The sequence below is a fragment of the Anomaloglossus baeobatrachus genome, chromosome 6 (assembly GCF_048569485.1).
Source record: "Anomaloglossus baeobatrachus isolate aAnoBae1 chromosome 6, aAnoBae1.hap1, whole genome shotgun sequence".
In the NCBI taxonomy this organism is placed as follows: Eukaryota; Metazoa; Chordata; class Amphibia; order Anura; family Aromobatidae; genus Anomaloglossus; species Anomaloglossus baeobatrachus.
In genome coordinates this window covers 557,256,470-557,282,504 of record NC_134358.1, presented here as the reverse complement: position 1 = coordinate 557,282,504, position 26,035 = coordinate 557,256,470, and the positions used below count along the sequence as shown (strand labels likewise).

Sequence of the window (26,035 nt, the reverse complement as noted above, 5' to 3'; positions counted from 1 at the left end):
GATTTATTTGGCAGCGTGGTCTTCTCTTTTTTTGTAGTGTTTTGCCATCCTTCACGGTAAATTTTAATACTTGGGAGTTAAAGAGGGAGGATAATACAATGTGATGATAAACAGTCTATGTATTGTAGTCAGTCGAGACGTGAGATGGACGGATGGATAATAGACGGACAGAGATCCCCCCCCCCCCCCCCCCCGGCCCCTTTCCTTTCTGCGGTGTTATCAGGACATCTGTTAATAGACGGTGAAATGTGAATGACAGGAGCTCCCCATACAAGTGATGAGTCGGCACCGATACAGAAGACATGTCAGCTGGATGCTTCTCCTTCCCCACCCCCCACCCAGCACTTATTTCCCCTCCACAGACCTTTTCACTCCATTGCATTTTATGTCCTTGTATTTCCCCAAGGATAAGCACAGTGGTCTTATGGGGCCATTAATGAAAAGAAGCCAATATTCTGAGAGCTGTGAACATTGCATTTCCCTACTCAATATTTGTATTATAGGCACTGATGGAGGATGACGTCCATTATACTCTGTGTGGTTCTTGGAACATGGAGTAAAAGGAAGACTCTTTATTTACAAAATGTAAAAAATCCAGGATGAACAAGAAGGATGAAAAAAGTGAGATTAAAAATACGTAAGGATGACGCGTTTTGGACTGTACTGGTCCTTAGTCATATCATATGATGATATGGACCATATATGATAAGGACCAGTACATGAGATCACTTTGTCGAGGTTATCGGACTCACATGGATTGGCCAATACATAAGCTAAGAATCTCTTCTTGCACAGTCCGAAGCGCGTCATTCTTAATATGTATTTTTAATCTCTCATTTTTTCCACCCTTTACATTTTTACAAATAAAGACTCTACCTTTTATCTTTTCATGGAATTGCTGGATTCTTATACCACCATATAGTTCTGAAGCGTAACCATACAAAGGGAACAGTACATAGTAAGGATGACGCATTTCGGACTGTGATGGTCTTTAGTTATATCATATGATGATAAGACTAAGGACCAGCACATAAGATCACCTTGTCGAGGTCATCGGGCTCACATGGATTGGCCGATATATAAGCTAAGACTCTCTTTACACAGTCCGAAATGCGTCATCCTTATTATGTATTTTTAATCTCTCAGTTTTTAACCCTTCATATTCATCGTAGACTTTTTACATTTTTCAAATAAAGACTCTACCTTTTATCTTTTCATGGGACTGCTGGATTGCCGTTCTTACACCACCATACAGTGCTGAAGTGTAACGAACATACAAAGGGAATTATGGTACATAATAACAATGATGCGTTTCGGACATTGATGGTCTTTAGTTATATCATATAATGATAAGACTAAGGACCAGCACATAAGATCACCTTGTCGAGGTGATCGGGCTCACATGGATTGGCCGCTATGTAAGCTAACAATCTCTTTACACAGTCCGAAATGCTTCATCCTTATTATGTATTTTTAATCTCTCAGTTTTTCACCCTTCATATTCAGAAACTTTTTACATTTTTCAAATAAAGACTCTACCTTTGATCTTTTCATGGGACTGCTGGATTGCCATTCTTACACCACCATACAGTGCTGAAGCGTAACCAACATACAAAGGGAATTACGGTACATAAGTATAACGCGTTTTAGACCATACTTATAATGATATGACTAAGGACCAGAACATGAGATCACCTTGTCGAGGTTATCGGGCTCACAGAGATTGGCCAATGCATAAGCTAAGAATCTCTTTGCACAGTCCGAAACCAGTCATCCTTATGTAATGTATTTTTAGTCTCTCATTTTTTTATCCTTCATGTTCATCATGGACTGTTTAAATTTTTGCAAATAAAGACTCTACCCTTTTATCTTTTCATGGGACTGCTGGATTGCCGTTCTTACACCACCATACAGTGTTGAAGCGTAACCAACATACAAAGGGAATTACAGTATATAATAAGGATGACGCTTTTCAGCCCGTACTGGTCCTTAGCCATATCATATGATAGATATGAATAAGGACCAGCACATGAGATCACCTTGTCGAGGTTATTGGGCTTAAATAGATTGGCCAATACAAGAGCTAAGAATTTGTTTTTGTCAATATTTCCAAAGCAGTAATACAATGCATATGTCTTTTTACTAATTTTTCACATTAGCTGTGTATTTATCTCCTTTTTGCCAATATTTTTATAGCAGTCAGTAATGCAGTGCCAATGTATCCTTATATTATTGAGTGCCACTGGATATGCTTTTGTTGTAAAGACCAGCACAGTCTGAAACGCATCATCCTTATTATGTACCATAATTCCTTATGTATGTTGGTTACGTTTCAGCAGTGTATGGTGGTGAAAGAACGGCAGTCCTATGAAAAGATAAAAGGAAGAGTCTTTATTGTAAAAATTGAAAAAGTCCATGTGAACATGAAGGGTGAAAAAATTGAGAAATTAAGAATATGTAATAATGATGACGCATTTCGGACTGTGTAAAAAGAGATTCTTAGCTTACTGTATGTATTGGCAAATCTATGTGAGCCCGATCACCTCGACAAGGTGATCTCATGTGCTAGACCTTAGTCATATCCATCATAAGATATGATTAAGCACCAGTACGGTCCGAAACGCGTCATCCTTATTATGTACTTTTAATCTCACAAATATTTTCACCCTTCATAGTTATCGTGGACTTTCTAAATTTTTGGAAATGAAGAATGTACTTTTCATCTTTCATGGGACTTCTGGATTGCCATTCTTATTTTATTGCTCCACACAGTATGTGGCTGGATTTCTAGTATCCGTGCAGCCCTGCTTACATCGTAGTCAAAGGTTATAGGGCTGATAAGTATTTTTTCCTTTTTTTCCAAAACGTTTTTTATTGATTTTTCAAATTTGTAAAAACATGACAAGTATCATTGCAAAAGAAGAACATTCGTCTGACAAAATGTGACAGAGGTGGGTGATACCCCAATTTGGAGTTCCATGTTGCTGTTCGATTTAAGATAGTATACAGTAACATTAAACCAAAACAGAGGTAATGAAATATAATATAACATATGCAATACAATTCGTTAAATCTCTGTGTCGTCCCTGAATGATTTCAATTTTGCTAGCGTGTCTTGGTATTCCCAACCGTCTCGTCTCCCCCTCCCGCCAGAGCCCCCTCCTAGGTGATTCTCAGTTTACCCAGGCTGTCCTGGATATCGCTCAGGATATACCACTCTGAGTGAACAAAAGGTGCCATCAGGTTAATTATTTCTCCCTGTGTGAATTGGCTTTCAATAAAATGTCTCCATCTCACAAAAAACTTGGCTGTCAACCCATCTTTATCCCTCTCCGCTTCTAGTTTTTCCCACTTCAGAAGGTTGTGTAGTTCGCCCACAACCTCCTTTATGGATGGGCCCTCCCTTTGAATCCAGTGTTTTAAGATGCAACGCTTAGCTATCAAGGCTATGTCATGCATTATTGCGTATTTCCTCTTTTCCTGCGTGCTCGGTCCTCCTCCTACTCCTCCCTCAAAGGAGTGGAAAATCCACACCATTAAGTCTAGTTTGCTGAAAATTCCCCATGTTGACTGGGCAAATAGTCTGACTTGGTTCCAGAACCTAGCGATTGTCTCACATTCCCATAGCCCATGCAGCATATCCGTTTTTTCTTTTTGACACTTAGGACACCACCTATCCCTACCTGGTATGTTGAAACCTATAATGGCCCTATGTAGAATTCTGAATTGAGTGTCTCTCCATCTCTCATTGGTAATGTGTTTCCGCACTTGTACCCATCCTCTCAGTATATCATCCACCACTTCTTCCCTTCCCAATTGTTTCCCCCACGCTTTTAAAGTCCGACTATCCTCCCGAGAGATAAGCACCCCCCTTAGCGATCGATAAATTTTAGAGACATTTATACTTGTTACATCACATTCCAGTAAGGCTACTTTCACACATCAGTTTTTTGCCATCAGGTTCAATCCGGAAAAAAACGGGTAAAACGGATCCGGTACCGCATCCGTTTATCCCCCATAGACTTGCATTGTTGCCGGATTGTACCTGATGGCTTTGCGTTGCATCCGTTTTTTTCCGGATGCGGCAAAATAATTGAATGCGGCGGCCGGATAGAACGTATCATGTAACGTTTTTTGTCCCCTTAAAAAAACCGCATTCTGCCGGATCCGGCGCAATACGGCATTGTATACAATGGGTGTCTATGCATGCCGGATCCGGCGCAATGCGGTTTAAACCGGATGCGGTGACCGCATCCGGTTTGTTAAACAGAGCATGCGCAAATTTTTTTTTTTCCTCATCACAAAACTTATAAAAGGATCCAGCACATTCTACACACTTCCTGCCGGATCCTGACTTCAACTTCTGCTGTCCTCCAGTCCAGTGCTCCAGGGAAGAGGTATGTCCACAGTACTGTCCACAGATCACTGCTGTGAGCTGCGTACATGTACTTAGACATTTTTTTTTCTTTTTTTGCAGGTGCAGTGTTGCGGTTCATTTCTGGGCATCCTGTTGCTGGGTCCTTTGATCTTCCGTGGCAGTGCAAGAGTGTTCCTGAGGTAATGTCCACAGTACTGTCCACAGATCACTGCTGTGAGCTGCGTGCATGTACTTAGACATTTTTTTTTCTTTTTTTGCAGGTGCAGTGTTGCGGTTCATTTCTGGGCATCCTGTTGCTGGGTCCTTTTATCTTCCGTGGCAGTGCAAGAGTGTTCCTGAGGTAATGTCCACAGTACTGTCCACAGATCACTGCTGTGAGCTGCGTACATGTACTTAGACATTTTTTTTTCTTTTTTTGCAGGTGCAGTGTTGCGGTACATTTCTGGGCAGCCTGTTGCTGGGTCCTTTTATCTTCCGTGGCAGTGCAAGAGTGTTCCTGAGGTAATGTCCACAGTACTGTCCACAGATCACTGCTGTGAGCTGCGTACATGTACTTAGACATTTTTTTTTCTTTTTTTGCAGGTGCAGTGTTGCGGTACATTTCTGGGCAGCCTGTTGCTGGGTCCTTTTATCTTCCGTGGCAGTGCAAGAGTGTTCCTGAGGTTGAGGTCCTGTTGTGCGTGGCCTGTAATCAAAAAAATGTCGTCTTCTGGTAGCCCGCCCTTCGGTTCACAAACTGAGGTATTTTTTTTTTTTTGGTTTTTTTTTAAAAAATACAAAAAAAAACATTTTTTTAAATCAACGACATTTACACAGGTGGCCGAAACATCACAGGAGATGCTGCCAGAAGAGGACGGAAGGGGTGGAGAAAGACACGGAGCGGGCGATCATAGTGTAAGTTTCATACAGGAATTGTTTACCACAGCACACCAAACATATAAGTAAATAATTTTTTTTTGTTTTCTTCACTAAAGGCTTCAACTTCTAGGGCTCATGATAGAGCTCCCCCAAGACCGTCCCAGGGTCGTCGTCGAGGTGGCGGTGGTCATAGTGTAAGGTTTTTTTTTTTTTTTATTTTTTTTTTTTTTCATGTCAGTGTGAATTTTTGTCTATTTTTTTTTTTAATTTCTTTTTTCTTTCTTTGAACAGGCATCACAGCGTGCTCCCGATTCTGACGGTGAGGAGGCCGGATTTATCAACATCGACCTCCTCATCGATGAAGTTAGAGAGAGGGAGCCGCTGTGGAACATGGCTGACCGCCGCCACGCTGATTCGATCGTAACCCGTCGACTCTGGGACGAGGTATGCCACGCAGCGGTAGAAGGTTGGGGGGAGCTCAATTCTCGTGGCCAGAAGAAACAGCGTAAGTATTCACAGTTCAGTAGGTTATGCTGCCTGATGTAATGTGTTGTATAATAACCACTTTCTGCTTTCCACTTTCAGGTGACAAACTTCAGAAGCGGTGGCGGTCTATCAGGGATCGCTTCAAAAAGGAGTTAAATCAAGAGATGCAGGCCCCGAGTGGATCCGGAGGACGCAGATCGAAGTACCGTTACTTTAGAGCGTTGTCGTTCCTCCGGACAACTATGGTGTGCAGAAGGTAAATATTCCACACAATATGTACAAAGTATAATATTTTATGTCTGTTTTTTTTTGCTTTTTTTTTTTAGTCAGGGCCAATGTATAGCAATTAAATTAATTATTGTTTTGTTTTTCCTCTTTTTAACAGCACCGTCTGCAGCACTCAGGAGCCTGCATCGAACCCGACAGGAGCGATCCCTGAACAGTCCGCCACTGGTGAACACACGCACAGACCCCACCCATCTGAACCTTCCCTTCCATCTACATCTGTCCCATCCACCTGCGCTGGAGCTTCCCGTGAGACTTCATTACCTGAAGCTGCTGGTGATGAGATAGCTTTTCCCCTACCCCACCCCTCTGACACTGCTGCCCTCAGTAGAACACCTTTGGGTTCTGGGCGTCAGCGTCATAGGGGTCAGGAAAAGAGCTATGCGCCAGAGTTCTTGCATCTAAATGCAGCCTTCCAGAACGCCATTCAATTATTATCCGAACAAAATCGTGCATCTTTTAGCTTCCTAAATGCAAATATGGAAAAAAATACACACGAATTGTGCACGCGTCTGGACAGGCTGCATTTAGATGCAAGTAAATCTCCCAATCATTGTTTTTTTCAAGCCGTACTAGAGCGCATGGAAAAGCTATCTCTTGACCATCAGATGCATGTAATGCAAGCCACACGGAAGGCTCTGGGGCAGGTTGACTCCCAACCACCTCCACCCACCCCTACAAGACCACCTGCCCCCCCTCCAGCCATTGTCCCTACTCCCCCTGCTGCCCAGTACCAGCCTGCTGCCCAGTACCAGCCTGCTGCCCAGTACCAGCCTGCAGCCCAGTACCAGCCTGCTGCCCAGTACCAGCCTGCTGCCCAGTACCAGCCTGATGCCCAGTACCAGCCTGCGGCCCAGTACCAGCCTGCGGCCCAGTACCAGCCTGCGGGCCAGTACCAGCTCCCAACCACATCTGCCCCTACACTTCCTACCCACTACCACATCTCGCCTTCCACAACCATCATGACCCCAACTCAAACCACTAATTCACCTGCCACCTCTTCTGTCTCCCAATCCCTCCACTCCACCCCTCAATCCTTACCAAATCCCATCCCATCTCCTGGTTTCCCTCTTGGTTTCTCTACCACACCTTCATCTTCTGTTACTTCCCCACCACCACCACCAACACCACTTTCCACCCTCAATACTCCAACTGTGCGTGTGTTCCCACCTGTCAGCCCCTCCAGTACTATCTCCACCCCAAGCCCAAGATTTACAAATTTATAATTTATTTATCTATGTAATAAAAAATAAACGTTTTTGGTTGAAAAGTATTTATTTGTTGTTTTTTTTGGTGTGAATATTATTTAGCAAGTTAAGTTAATAATAAGGTAATACAAAAACATAACATGTTGTAATTTGACGGGGTAAAAATTACAAATTTTTAAAGCGAGTGAAAGATTAAAATTAACAAGGTTAACAAGATATTATTTAATTTATTTATAATTATTTTTATTTGTTATAAAACTGAAGAAAAATCTTACACCATTTGATCTTGCCAATCTACTCTACCTTCTGGGGACACAAAATAGTTAGCATATATGTCACGGATTGTTGAACAGGCAACACTACTCCTAAATCCAGGACTGGTGTAGTCTGACAAAGAGGTGGATTCCAAACTCTGGTCATCCAACGACAAAGGTTCCTTTGTTAAAACAAAATTGTGCAGTACCACACATGCTTTCACAATTTCATCAACAGTTTCAATGTTTAAATTAATGGCTGTTAACAAGACTCGCCATTTGCTGGTTAGTATCCCAAAGGAGCATTCCACCATTCTTCTGGCTCTGGATAATCTGTAATTATATATTTTTTGTGTTTGCGTCAATCCACGGCTTGCATATGGCTTCAATAGATGTTGGGATAGTTGAAAGGCTTCGTCGGCCACAAAAACAAAGGGCATTGGGGGCTCACATGTGCCAGGAAGAGGTCTTGCAGGAGGGAAATCAAAAGTATTCCCATAGATTCGCCGCCCCATTGGGGACATTTTAAAGACCTGAGAGTCATTGGATCTCCCATATGCGCCAATGTCCACTGAGATGAATTTGTATTCCGCATCCGTTATTGCCATTAGGACAATTGAAAAATACTTTTTATAATTGTAGTATTCTGACCCCGAAGCAGCAGGTTTCACAATTCTGATATGTTTGCCGTCCACTGAGCCAAGGCAATTTGGAAACTGACAAATGTTATAGTATTGTTCAGCAATTGCAAGCCATCTGTCCCTGGTGGGCTGGGGGATGAAATCATCATGGAGGCAATCCCACAAGGCTTGGCAAGTGTCTCTAATGATTCCCGAGATGGTGGAAATTCCTAGTCGAAACTGGTAGTGGAGGGATGAAAGCGACTCTCCAGTTGCAAGGAATCTGTAAAGGAAAGACAATAATTATAAAAAAATAATAGCAAACACATTACAGTTAAAAGTCAATTTACAGGAGGATACAATTTAAAAAAAAAAAAACTTACCTAAGCGTAACCAGCAAACGCTCCTCGGGTGTTATAGAGAACCGGCTGTAGGTGTCCGTTTTACGGATGTTGTCCGCAACAAGGCCAAGGAGGACGTCAAAATTATTCACTGCCATCCGGACATAGCTTGTGAATTTTTCATGGTTTCCACGGAGCTCCAGGTATAGGGTTGAAAACACCCCACGTGTCAGTCTCTGGGCAGTCAGGGGATGGATCCAAAAGCGTCGATGTCGCTGACGCCTCAGTCGCTGTCGCTCCTTTTCTCTGACGATGATAGCCAAGCGATTTGCCTCAAATATAAAATCTGCAGCGATCTTTGTGTAATTTGCAAGAATAGCATCCATGGTTTCTGCTTGTCTCTGTCTTCATTCTGTAATATATGCTTCAAAATACTGTATATATACTATATGTTCCCAATAGCCAATCAGAATACGGAACTCGTTAATTGTTTGTTTAGTGTTAAAAAAACGGATCCGTTAAAAAACGGACATAACGGATGCAAAACGGATGCAAACCGGACCCACCGGATCCGTTTTTTAACGGATCCGTCCTAAACGGATCCGCAAAAAAACGGATCCGGTGGGTCCGGTTGGCTCCGGTTTGCACAACAAAAACGGAAACGTTGGATACGGCAAAAAAAAGGACTGTGCCTGAATACAGAAAACTGATGTGTGAAAGTAGCCTAACTCATCAATCGAACTTCTGTTCAGCTCTCTTCCAACCACACCCAGGTCTCCTATTATTCCATGTTTCAATTGTTCATACTGGATGACATGTGAGCTATTAAGGTTGTACTTATCCAGCACTTCCCGACCTGTCATCCACCTCCTGTCCTCCACATTCATAACATCTATCATTCTCCTGACTCCCCTCTCTTTCCATCTAGTAAATAGCTTGTTTTCTCGTCCCAGGGGAAAATTTGGGAATGCCCAGGGGTTCAAGTACTTGGACACTTTCCATGAGAGCCCCAGTTTTTTCCTTACCGACTTCCATGTTAGCATGGTGTCTCGGAATATAATTGAGTTCCTTATGTGCCCTTCAACCCTGGATAGTGGGGAGTGCAGAATGGACGTCAGATCCCACGGTGACGCATATTTAGTTTCCATCGCATGATCTGAGTGCCTACTCGTTCCTCTCACCCAATCAATTACATGCCTCATGATACATACAAGATTATACCCTTGGACATCTGGAAAGTTTAGACCTCCCTCCTCTGCTGACTTCATCAGCGTACGCAGCTTTATTCTGGGTTTCCTTCCCCTCCACAGAAATTCTGTATACGCGGAGTTGAGCTTATTCACATCCTTTAGTTTTAGCAATAGCGGGATTGTCTGGAAGGGATACAGCAGCCTAGGAAAGCTCATCATTTTTATCAGGTGGCATCTTGCCAGTAATGGAAGTGGCAGACCTTTCCATCCCTTTAATTGAACTATAATTTTCCTGATTAGCGGTCCATAATTCAAGTTATAGATTGTTTCCACCGATCTTCCTATATGCACTCCCAGGTATTTAATTGAAGATTGTGCTATAGGAATTCCACATAGACAGCCATCCCTTATTTGTCCCCCCATTGTCCCATGATGCCCCTTTAGGAACATGATCTCGCATTTTTTTTTGTTCAGTTTGAAACCGGAGAATGAGCCAAATTTTTCAATCAAGGCAAGAGTCTGTGGCAAATCCGCACCGGGGTCCCCCATATAAAGTATGATGTCATCAGCAAAAAGCGCTGTCTTTACTTCTGAACCCCTTATCTTGATTCCTTTAAAGCTATTTTGTCCCTGTAGTATTCTTGACAACGGCTCGATTGCCAGGTTGAATAAAAGAGGAGATAATGGGCAGCCCTGTCTTGTTCCCTTCATCAAAGGGAACACGTCTGATAGAAAGCCCGGAGTGTGAACCCTAGCTCCCGAGTTGGCATAAAGGTTTCTAATGTAAAGTCTCATCTTGCCTACAATCCCTATGGCCTCCATTACCCTGTCTAACCACCCCCAATTTACATTATCAAACGCTTTTTCTGCGTCAAGTGTAACTAGGGCAGGTCTAGCCCCTCCCTCAGTGAGACCCAGTCTAACCGCGTCTACCACTAGAATTGTCTTTCGGATATTGGTAACGGCATTTCTCCCCTTAATAAACCCCACCTGGTGATTCGTAATGATCCTAGGTAAGATCTCGGCCAGTCTATTAGCCATGATCTTGGACATAATTTTTAAATCCTGATTTATGAGCGATATAGGTCTATAACTAGAGGGATCATCCAGGTCCTTGGTTCCCTTGGGGAGTAATTTAATATATGCTATGTTGGAATTTTTGGGTATTTCCGCCCCTCCCAGGAAAGCATTAAAGACTGAGGTTAGATCCGGCGAGATCAGATCCTTCAGAGCCTTATAGAATTCACTATTGAAACCGTCAGGTCCCGGTGCCTTGTTGGTGTTAAGCTCCCCAATTGTTCTCGTCACCTCCTCTACTGTGATATCTGCGTTTAAGGCACTCAAATCTTCCTCCGTCAAGCTAGGCATTTGGGCTTGTCTTAGCCACTCTGCCTCATCAGTCATGTCGTTATTCCCTGACCCATATAGTTTTCTATAGTAATCTCCCAACAGTTTATTAATGTCCTTAGGATCCGTAGTCACCTCTCCCCCCTTTGTTTTCAGTTTAGAGATCACTGTCATCTTTCTGCTGCCCCTTGCCAGATTGGCCAACATCCTTCCCGCCTTGTTGCCAAACCTATGTAAGTCAACCTCCTTGTGCGACCAGAATAGTTGTTCCTTTTTTTTGGCCCATTCGTCAAATCCCTCTTTTGCCTCCAACCATCTGCCTTTTGTCATGGGAGATCTATTTGTCACATAATTTGTATATGCTACCCGTACTGCTTCACTATGGAAATTATAATTCTCATTGGTTTTCCGTTTGATCATGGCTGCGTACCCCACCAGACGGCCCCTTAGGACCGCTTTTGCCGTTTCCCAAAATATCACTGGGGACTCTCTATGTTCCTTATTGTCCTCTGCGAATTCTCCCCACCACTCCTGTAGCACCTTATGGAAATTATCTTGCCTGAGAAGGAACGATGGGAATCTCCATATGATATCGGTACCTCTCCTGAATTTCTCTCTAATGCCCAATCTCACCGGACTATGATCAGAGATCACCATATTCTCTATCACACAATCTTGCGTTCCACTCAGTAAGTCTTGCGAGATCCAGAACTGATCAATACGTGACCAGCTATCATGAGGGTGAGAGAAGTGTGTATACTCTCTGTCATGTGGGTGAGTTAGTCTCCAGATGTCTTTCAGTCCTACGTCTTCTAATGTTACATCCCTATTGTCTAAACTCCTGCCCACATTAGCTGTCCCCTCCTCGCCCCTCCTCCTATCTTCAGCTGAGTCTGGGACAGTGTTAAAATCGCCTCCCACTATAATGTTAGCCTCCCCATCTGCTAATATGGTGGCCTTTATGTCATCATGGAATGTGATTTGTTGTGAATTTGGGCCATAGACATTATAAATACTGAGTTTACCCGCTGGACTAACGATTGTTAAGTGCTGCCACCTTCCATGGTCGTCTGCCTCATGTGCCACTACCTCATGACTGAATTGTTTATTTATTAGAATCATAGTGCCCGCTTTTCTACCTTGTGCCGCTGCCCCGTAAACGGTGCCCACCCAATGTTTCTTCATGCGGAAAAAGTCCTCCCCCCCCCCAAGTGGGTTTCCTGTAATAAGGCAATGTCTGTCTTTAGTCTTTTCAGATGTCTCAATATCATTGCTCGTTTGTTAGGTGATCTCAGCCCTTTAACATTCCACGTAGTTATCTGTATCATGTTAACCTGTGTATTCTGCTTTTACTACTCCCTCCCCTATGGGCCCCTGCATCAAGGAAGATGAGATGTTCGACACTAGAATCACAGTTGGTACCACAAAATCGACACTCCCTTTCCCCACCTTGCAAATATAACAAATGCAACAAAAAGCATGTAACTGTAAAACATATTTTCCCTTCCGAGAAATCCACGGCGTTTCCCGCCACGTTGGTGAGCTCCCCTATTCCTAGCCAAAATATGTAGCTCCCTAATCACCCCCCATAAAATATATGTTCTATCCCCGGACTAACTTGAATAAGCCTTTGAAAATTATGCAAAAATTAGCACAGTATGTCAAAACCTCAGCAAGATTCTCCAGTCCTACTTATCTCTGACTCCAGGTAGCCATCAGTCCGCCCAGAACAGGCCCACTTCATTTGAATTTGGATGATGTTCCTGGACAAAGGAGAAAAAGAAAAAAAGAAAAAAAAAGACCAAGGGGAGAGAAGATGGAGAAAGAAAGGAGAAGAACAAAAAAAAAAAAAAAAAGAGGGGGGGAAGAGGACCCAGACTTTGGGATGTTTTCCTCTCTTTTCTCCCTTCCCCCTCCTCCTCTCACCTCCCCAACCCTCTTTCCGTAATGCATCCTCCTCAACGCCTCTCCCTGTTTGGGAAGAGAGAAAAAAAAAAAAAAAAAACAGGCAAAAAAAGGAAAAACAATGAGCGAGTTCCAGTTCAGGTATCATGGTTTCTCTCCAAGGGTTGGTTCCTGTGTTCCAGGCGAGAATTATGCTGTCGACCCGGGCTTGGCCTCCTTTCCTCCCTGGTCTCAACTTGCTTTTGTCCCCCAAGACGTCCCACATCTCTTCCTGAGCCTGTGGGGGATCTTCTTCTATTATTCCCTTCTCCACTAGCTCCTTTTTCTTGCCTTTCTGACCTAGTCTTGTTGAGCTCTGCCATGAGAATGTTTTCTGCTTCTTTGTAGTCCTTGTAGTATACAAACGAGCCATTGGGGTTTCTAACTTTCAGTGTAGCAGGGTATAATAGCTGGCACTTTACTTTTTTGTTGTACAGAAATGAGCAAATTTTGGTAAATTCTTTTCTCCTTCTGGATACTTCCGCTGAATAATCCCCAAAAATTAGCAGTCTGTTGCCTTGATATTGTAGTGGACGCTTTCGTTCTCTAAAGGCCCTCAATATTTCCTCCTTATGCTTATAATCAAGGTACTTGACAATCACCTGCCTGGCTCTTATCGGGGTATTCTTGTTTGAGTTTTGGCCCTCTCCCTTATTCGCCTCCTGGTGTCTCAGTGGACCCACTCTGTGGGCTCTTTCAACTCTGAATTTCGCCTTTATGCCCAGGGCCTGCGGTAGCTCCAACTCGCATATATTATCCAACTGTCCAATCGACACAGACTCTGGCAACCCGACTATACGTAGGTTGTTTCGTCTCGATCTGTTTTCCAAATCGTCTGCTTTATCCTTCAAGTATTCATTAGATTTTGCTAGAGCTGCTATTTGTGCTTGCATAGCCAGTATTGTCTCCTCGGAGTCAGATATTCTCTGCTCTGATTCTGCCAGTCTAGAGGCATGGGCATTTATCTGTTTTTGCATATTAGCTAATGATGTTTGTATGGCTGCCTCAATAGCCACTTTAACCTCTTTTGACAAGTGTGATGTCACTTCTTCAGCCAGTTTTTTATAGTCCACATTAAGCTTTTGTGTGTACTTGTCTTGGCCTGCAGGTGGTGCTGTTTTCTTAGTTCTCTTTGTCTGTACTGGGCCACCACCTCCATCCCCCAATAGCTTGCAGGCTTGTGATGTTGGTGTAGTAGGCTGCTTTTTGTTTCCTTTGGAAGGGGTACTATGAATTCTTGCATTTGACTTCCTGTGAGTCTGAGTGGGATTAATCTCCCTGTGCTGTTTGTCAGTTTCATCCTCCAACACTGCTGTGTCTCTGAGCTGCCCTGCTTTGCCTGCATCTTCTCTCCCCTCTGCCTCCATATCTCCTTCATCCTCCCATTGCGATCCACCATCATCAGTCCCCTGCATCCACCTCTCTCCTGCTGTGTCCTCCTGTGACTCCTCGCTCATATCTTCCTTATCTCCTGTCTCCTCGCTCATATCTCCCTTATCTCTCCCCTTCCAGCTCTGTGTTTGCTTTTCTGTGTCTCTCACCATGCGTTCAGGCTCCTCCCCCATCAGGCTCGGCGCCATTATCTTATCTTCTCCTCTGTCCATATCAAAGCTTCTCCAGGCTGACTCACCGCTCCCAGAGCTTCTCAGGAGGTACCGTTCCATAGCTGTCTGCTTTAGGTAACCTCCTGTGCTGCTCTCTGTTTGGTGGCTCGTCCGGGGGGTCTGTTTTTAGTCGGTTTCTGTGAGGGGTGGCAGGAGCTTCTCCCCTAAGCTGCCACCTCAGCCAGGACAGGAACAGGAAGCTTTTTCCTTTTTACTACTGTACGGTGGTATTTAATTTGACATGCAGACTACTATTCATTCCCAGTATTCTTCACAGGGTCAGATGATGGCAGCACTGTTAGGCAATGGTATTTTGGCAGCTACATGGAAGTAATATGTGTTTAATGTATGGCACTTTTATACTTTACTGTATGACTGGAGCTTAAAATTAGGCTCTCTATGGTTTGCATATTTTTACTTGTTATTATAATACATCAGTTTGGAGGAAAGACATCGACAGAAGCCAGAACGGAAGACACCATCCAAAATATAAAAGTTCTTGCTCCCAGCAACCACAAATGCAAATACTGTCCATTATTATGATATAGAGGTGCAAAGTGTAGAATATAACTACTATAATACTGCCCCTATGTACAAGAATATAACTACTATAATACTGCCCCTATGTACAACAATATAACTACTATAATACTGCCCCTATGTACAAGAATATAACTACTGTAATACTGCCCCTATATAGAAGAATATAACTACTATAATACTGCCCCTATGTACAAGAATAGAACTACTATAATACTGCTCCCTATGTACAAGAATATAACTACTATAATACTGCCCCCTATGTACAAGAATATAACTACTATAATACTACTCCTATGTACAAGAATATAACTACTATAATACTGCCCCTATGTACAAGAATATAACTACTATAATACTGCCCCTATGTACAACAATATAACTACTATAATACTGCCCCTATGTACAAGAATATAACTACTATAATACTGCCCCTATATAGAAGAATATAACTACTATAATACTGCCCCCTATATAGAAGAATATAACTACTATAATACTGCCCCTATGTACAACAATATAACTACTATAATACTGCCCCTATGTACAAGAATATAACTACTGTAATACTGCCCCTATATAGAAGAATATAACTACTATAATATTGCACCCTATATAGAAGAATATAACTACTATAATACTGCCCCTATGTACAAGAATATAACTACTATAAAACTGTCCCTATGTACAAGAATATAACTACTATAATACTGCCCCTATGTACAAGAATATAACTACTATAATACTGCCCCTATGTACAAGAATATAGCTACTATAATACTGCCCACTATGTACAAGAATATAACTATTATAATACTGCCCCTATGTACAAGAATATAACTACTATAATACTGCTCCTTATGTACAAGAATATAACTACTATAATACTGCTCCTATGTACAAGAATATAACTACTATAATACTGCCCCATATACAAGAATATAACTACTATAATACTGCTCCTATGTACAAGAATATAACTACTATAATACTGCCCCATATACAAGAATATAACTACTATAATACTGCCACTATGTGCAAGAATATAACTACTATAATACTGCTCCTATATACAAGAATATAACTACTATAATACTGCCCCTATGTACAAGAATATAACTACTATAATACTGCCTCTATGTACAAGAATATAACTACTATAATACTGCCCCTATGTACAAGAATATAACTACTATAATACTGCCCCTATGTACAAGAATATAGCTACTATAATACTGCCCACTATGTACAAGAATATAACTATTATAATACTGCCCCTATGTACAAGAATATAACTACTATAATACTGCCTCTATGTACAAGAATATAACTACTATAATGCTGCCCCTATGTACAAGAATATAACTACTATAATACTGCTCCTTATGTACAAGAATATAACTACTATAATACTGCTCCTATGTACAAGAATATAACTACTATAATACTGCCCCATATACAAGAATATAACTACTATAATACTGCCCTCTATGTACAAGAATATAACTACTATAATACTGCCCCCTATGTACAAGAATATAACTACTATAATACTGCCCCTATGTACAAGAATATAACTACTATAATACTGCCCCTATGTACCAGAATATAACTACTATAATACTGCCTCTATGTACAAGAATAGAACTACTATAATACTGCCCCCTATGTACAAGAATAGAACTACTATAATACTGACCCCTATGTACAAGAATATAACTACTATAATACTGCCCCTATGTACAAGAATATAACTACTATAATACTGCCCCAATGTACAAGAATATAATTGCTATAATACTGCTCCTATGTACAAGAATATAACTACTATAATACTGCCCCCTATGTACAAGAATATAACTACTATAATACTGCCCCTATGTACAAGAATATAATTGCTATAATATTGCCCTCTATGTACAAGAATATAACTACTATAATACTGCCCACTATGTACAAGAATATAACTACTATAATACTGCCCCTATGTAAAAGAATATAACTACTATAATACTGCTCCTATGTACAAGAATATAACTACTATAATACTGCCCCTATGTACAAGAATATAACTACTATAATACTGCCCCTATGTACAAGAATATAACTACTATAATACTGCTCCTATGTACAAGAATATAACTACTATAATACTGCCCCTATGTACAAGAATATAATTGCTATAATACTGCTCCTATGTACAAGAATATAACTACTATAATACTGCCCCCTATGTACAAGAATATAACTACTATAATACTGCCCCCTATGTACAAGAATATAACTACTATAATACTGCCCCCTATATACAAGAATATAACTACTATAATACTGTCCCTATGTACAAGAATATAACTACTATAATACTGCCCCTATATACAAGAATATAACTACTATAATACTGCTCCTATATACAAGAATATAACTACTATAATACTGCCCCCTATGTACAAGAATATAACTACTATAATACTGCCCCTATGTACAAGAATATAATTGCTATAATATTGCCCTCTATATGCATCTAGTTTTATGTGCCATATGTAATACTGCTAGTTTCTCGATATGTCAGCATTATAAGGACAGTTTATGTATTTATTTATGTCTCTGTTTTGTGCAGTGCTGTAAACCCTTTGAATATACTGAACGCTGTGACATCACTTTTCATTGCTTTGGGTGTAAATATTTATTTTTAGAATATTTAGAGGAAATTTGACCTACAAAATCAGTTACAAAATATGAAAGTCAAAATAAAATAAAACATAGTGCACATTTGTGTGTTGCCATAAGCTCCATACGTGGTTATTATTATTCCAAGTGCTGGAGGCGAGTAACTCCAACCTGCCCACAATGAGCCCCGGCCCCATCTTCCCGCATCTTCTGATGTCTGTAGGCGACCGCTTTCTGCATAAAACAAGCACAAATATTTTCAGTCTGACAAGATTCCAGGCTCCTGCATTGCAAAGGACATCGCTGCTGGGAACCTTCTGCTCTCATCCCCGCCAAACACTTAGCTAAAAAACGGTTCAAGCGTCTGTTTTTGATATGCTCATGTGGGGTGCACTTTCTTCTCTGCCCTTCAGTCTATGTACACTTGGTGAACGGGGTAACATCAGGTCAATGGCAGATTACAGTTGCAAAAATGATCAATTTTGTGTTAAAAATAATAATAAACAACAAAAAAATATCTATATATCATATTGCAAAAGTATTCAACCCCCTATAAAGTTTTCTTTTGGTATGCTGCCATTATAGTAAATGTATAAACTTTTTTATAAAGATAAAAAGCTTATCTATATATAATTTTGCAATAGTATTCAACCCCTATAGAGTTTTCTTTTGGTATGCGGCGGTAATTGTAAATGTATAAACTTTTTTTATAAATAATTTTGTAAAAGTATTGAACCCCTATAAAGTTTTATTTTTTTATGCTACCGTTATAGTAAATGTATAAACTTTTTTATAAAGATAAAAAGCTTCTCTATATATAATCTTGCAAAATTGTTCAACCCCTATAAAGTTTTGTTTTTGCATGCTGCCGTTATAGTAAATGTATCAACTTTTTTATAAAGAGAAAAACTAGAGAAAAAGTTGCCGATTGCATAAGTGTTCAACCCTACGCACTGTACATTTTATGTCTTTTACCATTGATATGTATTTTTTTTTTACTTGATATAAATTCCTCTATTCTCCTGAATGCAGCGACATTTTTTTTTCCTGCTACTCTACATTCTTGAGATATGTCCCATTCTCTCTAGCCTTATTAAACAAGTGGGAGTAGTCTTCAATGATTCTCTGTAGTTTTTTTTTTTGAGGACTACACCCAGTTGGCTATAAAATATTAGATATATACGCAGGAAGGAGGCAGCTGTAATAAGGTATAATTCCTTATGGACCCTGCCCTCATCCCCGATATTGTGCATATTGTGTTTCTTGCAGGTCTTGTCGCCAGAGGACTAGCGAATTTAAGTGGGGGGAATGTAATAGGGTGACCAGTGCCCTACCGCCCCCACTTCCCTATGGTGATTGTTGGAATGACACTGTATTGTATTTGTATTAACTGCCTTGTATTAATGTGTATTTTCCTCCTATAATACTGCCACCAGAGGTCATGGGTCCCAGGTGTTGTGAATACATTTTCCAGTTTGGGGCTCCCTCTTGTGGTCAGTGCTGGTGGGGCAGTTGACTTGTTGAATGAGAGCCTGTGGAGGACTGGCAATCAGGTCATTCAGTTTGGGCCTATATAACTGAATAGTTTTCTCCTGTTACTTGCCGGTGCTCAGTGGATCTCCTGTGTGCTAAGGACATTCTGAAACCAGCCCTTCTCTCTACCAGAACATCTCTCAGATAAGTTGGTCTTTGTACCTCTGTTTATTGTTTCTACTTTCTTGTACTTTTTTTGTTTTGATACTAATGCTGGATTCCTGATTTTGCCTGTGTGGAGTTCTTGGTGGCGTTGGATCATTCCCTGCTGGGAATGTCTGTGTACCTTGCTCCATGTTATCCTATGTATTGTGTTTTGTCATGCTTGGTATTAAATTCAGTCCCTCATCTATATTAGTGTTTTTGGATCCTAGTAACACCAGAGTACTGATATAGTGGGGGAGAGCATGTGTGGGCTCAATGCTTTTCCATATCAGGCATGCAGAGATTTATTAGGGTTTTTCCGGCTGCAGACAGTTGCTCTTTCCTATCCTTTCCTATACAGATAGTTTGGGTCTCATCTTTGCTGAATCTGTTTTCTAGCTATGTATTGTGTTTTGCTATTTCACCGTAGTCTTTACATGTGGGGGGGCTATCTATATCGTTGGGGATTGCTCCGAGGCAGATTAGCTTTTCTTATCTTTCTCTCTGTAAGAATATTTAGTTCTCCGGCTGTATCGAGACGACCAGGGCATCGTAGGATCGTCCCACGGCTACTTCTAGTTGTGTGTCAGGATTAGGTCTGCAGTCCGTTAAGGTTCCAGCCACTCTGGTTACTTTTTGGGTTTCCGCATATTTGATCCTCCACGGTCACTGAATCATAACACCTGGTCCCTCAGAGAGAAAGGATGGACTGGGAGATGATGGGGCAGCAGGAGTTAATTGAGAAGGTGGCTTATCAGCACAGGAGGAAACCTAGGGGAAGGAACGTCCTGGTTCAGGCAGATAGGGAAAGACTGTGATACAGAGCAAAACAAGAGAGAGAAGTCCAGTAGGGACAGAAGATCAGAGTGGAGTACAGAAGGGAGGACAGTGACGGGGACAGGATTCAAGGGTGAAGGAAGCCCAAACCTTCACCATCCCCTGGTCCCTGCTACAGAGACAGGATAGAAAGAAGCAGAGAAGCCAGGCTGTTAGAAGGGGCTCTATTGCAGCAGGACATAAGTCTAGAAGTGTCATGGAGACATAAGGAGAAAGTGGGGTGATCCTACCTGAGGTGTCATCTGCCGGTACTTGAGGGAAAGCAGTTGCGGTGGTAAGGCAAGTGGTCTACCCATCCGTTAGCTGGGCTGAGTGTCCCACCACCATGCTGGGGGAGTGGGTCCGAAGCGGGAGGTTAAGTCGCCCCATTACGGCCGTCCCTGCAAAGCCGAGCTTGATGTTGGAATGCCGAGATGGATGCTGGAAGTGAAGCAAATATTACCAAGTGTCTGTCTCCTTCCTGACCAAGCAGGGCTCCAGGCCCATAGGAGTGAACAGGACCCAGAAGGCGAACGGCAGCAGTCAGCAGGTATCACCTCCTTGCCACATACCACCTACTCCACTCTGCCCCCCGTGTCTGTACTGTGCTAGGGTGGGTTGAAGACTTCTCCAGAACCCCTCATCCACGACTGCCCCTCTCCAGCACTTTACAGAGCCATATCTCAGGGATAGATAGGTGCAGGAACAAGACAAGATCAACCATATGGCAGCACACTGAGCATCTACGGGTCTCTAAAATGCCCTACCGTTTTGAGTATACAGCTACCATGCAGGACGACTATATTCTAGCTCTATCCTGTAATCTCTTCCTGTGGTTCCCTGTAACTTTCCTCCTTTCTTTCCTTCTTGAGCCTGTAGGCATTAGAGCTGGGAATGACAGCAGGATCAGATGGCACGCTTCATACACTGACCGCTTCTTTTCTCTTTTTCTTTCACCATCCTCTCTTGCATGTTTATCAACTTTGTTACAATGTTTGTGACTGCCATAAATTGCTACATAATGAGAATAAAGATGGATCTGACCATCCACATGACAGCCCAATGTCACGGGGTGTTCGGGGATAATAAGGTGACTGTCTTGGGGGCCCTTGCTATCTCTACTCCTAGTGATACATCTAATGGTGAACATGTCTGGGCCACCTTCCTTGCCCTGCTCTTGGCCAGCCCTGATCTAATACCCCCACTCTCCCACCCAAGGAGAGGACCAGGACAGGAGTGGTTGAACCCACATATATGGACAAATGGGAAACCAAAACACAGCTATCACACACGGCGAGATAAGATAATATGTGATCAGGAGGAAACAAAGAGCAGAGAGGAAATAACCAGACAATAAGAGGGTGTCCACAGAACACCAAGTAGCACACAGTAAATCACAGCAACAGGAACACAACAGCACACGGGTTGGATTAGCTAAAGCTATAGTCGGCATAGGAAGCAAGATTCCTCCATTTTAAAAAGGCGGGGAGTATCTGAAATTGTTCTCCAAGGAGGAAAACTAAGAGCAGGAAGGAAATAACCAGACGACAGGAGGAAGTGCCCTGTACACCAAGCAACACACAGTAAATCACCAGTTACTGGAACACAACAGCACACAAGCCAGTTTAGCAAAAGCTATAGTCGGCATGGGAAAACAGATTCCTCCATTTTAAAAAGGCGGGGAGTAACTGTGATAGGTCTCCAAGGAGGAAAATTAAGAGCAGGAAGGAAATAACCAGACGACATGCGAAATTCCACAGCACACCAAGCAACACAGTAAATCACCAGTTACTGGAACACAACAGCACATGGACCAGTTTAGCAAAAGCTATAGTCACCATGGGAAGACAGATTCCTCCATCTTAAAAAGGCGGAAAGTATCTGTGATAGGTCTCCAGGGAGGAAAACTAACAGCAGGAAGGAAATAAGCAGACGACAGGTGCAATTCCACTGCACACCAAGCAACATGCAGTAAATCATAAGTTACTGGAACACAACAACACATAAACCAGTTTAGCAAAAGCTATAGTCGGCATGGGAAGACAAATTCCTCCATCTTCAAAAGGCGGGGAGTACCTATGATAGGTCTCCCACAACATGTGATGGAAAGGTTAACCAGCAGGCTAGCAGAGATTAACTCTTAATAGCCCGATCACTAATGAGCACACAGCTGGTCGATGCCTGAGCCATAGTCGACATGGAAAGACAGATTCCTCCATCTCAAATAGGCGGAAAGCAACTGTGATAGGTCTCCCGCAACATGTGATCCAAAAGGTAACTAGCAGGCTAGCAGAGATTAACTGTTGGTAGAGTGATCACTAATGAGCACACAGATGGTTGACGCCTGAGCCATAGTCAGCATGGTCAGACAGATTCCTCCATCTTAAAAAAGCGGGGAGTAATTGTGATAGGTTTCCAAGGAGGAAAACTAAGAGCAGGAAGGAAATAACCAGACAACAGGAGGAATTCCACTGCACACCAAGCAATACACAGTAAATCACCAGTTACTGAAACACAATAACACATGAACCAGTTTAGCAAAAGCTATAGTTGATGTGGGAAGACAAATTCCTCCATCTTAAAAAGGCGGGAAGTAACTGTGATAGGTCTTCCGCAACATGTGATCCAAAAGGTAGCCAGCAGGCTAGCAGAGATTAACTCTTGATAGAGTGATCACTAATGAGCACACAGCTGGGCAACGCCTGAGCCATAGTCAGCATGGGAAGACAGATACCTCCATTTTAAAAAGGCAGGAAGCAACTGTGATAGATCTCCCGCAACATATGACCCAAAAGGTAACTAGCAGGCTAGCATAGATTAACTCTTGATAGAGTGATCACCAATGAGCACACAGCTGATCAACACCTGAGCCATAGTCGGCATGGAAAGACAGATTCCTCCATCTTCAAAAGGCGGGAAGCAACTGTGATAGGTCTCCCGCAACATGTGATCCAAAAAGTAACTAGCAGGCTAGCATAGATTAACTCTTGATAGAGTGATCACTAATGAGCACACAGCTGGTCGACACCTGAGCCATAGTCGGCATGGGAAGACAGATTCCTCCATCTTAAAAAGGCGGGAAGCAACTGTGATACGTCTCCCGCAACATGTGGTCCAAAAGGTAACTAGCAGGCTAGCATAGATTAACTCTTGATAGAGTGATCACTAATGAGCACACAGCTGGTCGACGCCCGAGGCTGACTGTGCAACTCAGAAGCACCAGAGAAACACAGTATGCAGTGTCAGATTCTGGAGTGTGAACAGTGCCTGATGCCGCCATGACACTTTCCATGGCGAGTTTAGAGCCAAACATTCTGTAACACCCCCGTGCTATAAACTTCTTCAAGTTTTTTTTCAATAGCTCTAAAATATAGTAAATCTCTCGAGGCGGAACTCAATACAACAAACGCCGGAACATCCGCGCACATCTGGAAATATCGACACATTTGCGTAATAAATGTATTCACGACAGTTTATGTAAAGGAACATACCGGCAGATGGTGGTACACTGCGCGATCTGCATGTAGGAGGCAATATTTGGAGCATGATTATCTCCGCTTTCATGACGTCCCTTTTGATCGTATAGCGGACGAGGTAATTAATAAGGACGCGAGACTTTCATGAGAGATTTATGTACAGCAAGAAAAATGGAACCGCAGGGATGAATACAAGACTGGCAGTAATGCGCCGGCCGCCCCGCCGCGCCAAAATATCATTATACCATTATAAAACCATTCCACCTCCCGTCTGCACCGCCAAGCTCGCTACATCGTTACTGTACACGGGTTACAGCTTCACTTCTACTCATTTGGATTTTTAACCAAGAGCATTAATGATAAATAATATATATATAATAATATATAACGGTAAAATATACCAGAGCTTTGTACAATGAGGTGGGGGATGGGGCAAACATAGTGGGAAAAAAGCATAGAAAGCTGTATTAATAAAATACACTTGGCAAATGAATTTTTCAATGTAAAAACTTCCCCTATAGAATTATTAAAAAAGTAACAGAATTTATGGCACTCGCTCATTTAGATGTCGGGGTTGCAAGTTTCAAGAAAAGCAGAGAAAAAAAAATGAACACTGATGGTTTAGACTTGTAAAAGGCTTAATGTCAACGTCCCTGGTGGTCTAGTGTATGGAAGTTGTATGGCTCTGCTGATATAGTGTTATATGTAGAAACCCCTAGGGAAGAGGTTATCATTAGCACCCTGGTGATCTAGAATCCCTGGTGGTCAGCACTGGTAAAGATGGCACTGCCAGTATCCCTGGTGGTCTAGTGTATGGAAGTTGTATGGCTCTGCTGATATAGTGTTATATGTAGAAACCCCTAGGGAAGAGGTTATCATTAGCACCCTGGTGATCTAGAATCCCTGGTGGTCAGCACTGGTAAAGATGTCACTGCCAGTATCCCTGGTGGTCTAGTGTATGGAAGTTGTATGGCTCTGCTGATATAGTGTTATATGTAGAAACCCCTAGGGAAGAGGTTATCATTAGCACCCTGGTGATCTAGAATCCCTGGTGGTCAGCACTGGTAAAGATGGCACTGCCAGTATCCCTGGTGGTCTAGTGTATGGAAGTTGTATGGCTCTGCTGATATAGTGTTATATGTAGAAACCCCTTTGGGAAGAGGTTATCATTACCACCCTGGTGATCTACAATCCCTGGTGGTCAGCACTGGTAAAGATGGCACTGCCAGTATCCCTGGTGGTCTAGTGTATGGAAGTTGTATGGCTCTGCTGATATAGTGTTATATGTAGAAACCCCTAGGGAAGAGGTTATCATTAGCACCCTGGTGATCTACAATCCCTGGTGGTCAGCACTGGTAAAGATGGCACTGCCAGTATCCCTGGTGGTCTAGTGTATGGAAGTTGTATGGCTCTGCTGATATAGTGTTATATGTAGAAACCCATAGGGAAGAGGTTATCATTAGCACCCTGGTGATCTAGAATCCCTGGTGGTCAGCACTAGTAAAGATGGCACTGCCAGTATCCCTGGTGGTCTAGTGTATGGAAGTTGGTAATAGAAGTGGCTTTGCTGATATAGTGTTATATCTAGAAACCCCTAGGGAAGAGGTTATTGTTCGCACCCTGGTGATCTACAATCCCTGGTGGTCAGCACTAGTAAAGATGGCACTACCAGTATACCTGGTGGCTTCAGTATTACAATGATTATTTTAAGCATAGGTTAGTACAAGGGTCATATTTGTCTATATGTGTAAAAGGATAAGGCACAGCCAATATAGTGGAGGTATATCGAGGTGCACTTCTTGGTTTCCAAACCATAAGTCAATCAAATAGGTACAAGGCACTCTCAAGGGTTAATTTTCATATAATTTATTCCAAAATAGTTTTAAACATGTGACGTTTCAGCCACTAGGTGGCCTTCATCAGACAACTGGTATCATAAACTGGCCAAAATTGGAGTGTCAAGGCGCATGCAGCATAGCGGTGGATACCGTTGCCTTGACACTCCAATTTTGGCCAGTTTATGAACTATTTTAGTTTATGAAATTATATGAAAATTAACCCTTGAGAGTGCCTTGTACCTATTTGATATTTGTCTATATGTCATGTTCTACATGTTCTAGGGTAGTTACGAAGATATTTTTTACCATCCCTGGTGATCTAGTGTATTGAATATATCATTAATGGCATTAATCTGGCAAACTAGGATAGTGAGAGCATTCCCTGGTGGTCCAGACTAGAGCATTGTATACATCATTAAGAGCATCCCTGGTGATTTAGGATAGGGAAAGCATCCCTGGTGGTCTAGAGTATTGAATGTGCCATTGCCAGCATGCCTGGTGGT

The 26,035-nt window shown here is 42.1% G+C and overlaps 2 protein-coding genes and 1 long non-coding RNA gene across 3 annotated transcripts in view; all 3 read left to right on the top strand.

Annotated features, from left to right (window-relative positions):
• THSD7A (thrombospondin type 1 domain containing 7A) overlaps positions 1–26,035 on the top strand; it is a 701,817-nt gene that overhangs the window by 216,431 nt on the left and 459,351 nt on the right. The window lies entirely within an intron of this gene.
• On the top strand, positions 4,965–5,431 carry LOC142244617 (uncharacterized). Its single transcript, XR_012724602.1, has 3 exons — positions 4,965–5,119; positions 5,195–5,272; positions 5,353–5,431. It is a non-coding gene; the product is annotated as an uncharacterized LOC142244617 (long non-coding RNA).
• Positions 5,549–7,542, top strand: LOC142243983 (uncharacterized). Its single transcript, XM_075316168.1, has 4 exons — positions 5,549–5,741; positions 5,822–5,978; positions 6,108–6,845; positions 7,539–7,542. Exons 1-4 carry the CDS (start codon positions 5,627–5,629, stop codon positions 7,540–7,542), a joined length of 1,014 nt encoding a protein of 337 aa, XP_075172283.1. The 5' UTR covers positions 5,549–5,626.

Coding starts and splice junctions, on each gene's coding strand:
- LOC142243983 (XM_075316168.1), top strand. CDS start 5,627: ATGGCTGACCGCCGCCACGCTGATTCGATCGTAACCCGTCGACTCTGG. Junction 5,742..5,821: donor TCGTGGCCAGAAGAAACAGC/GTAAGTATTCAC, acceptor TTCCACTTTCAG/GTGACAAACTTCAGAAGCGG. Junction 5,979..6,107: donor ACAACTATGGTGTGCAGAAG/GTAAATATTCCA, acceptor TCTTTTTAACAG/CACCGTCTGCAGCACTCAGG.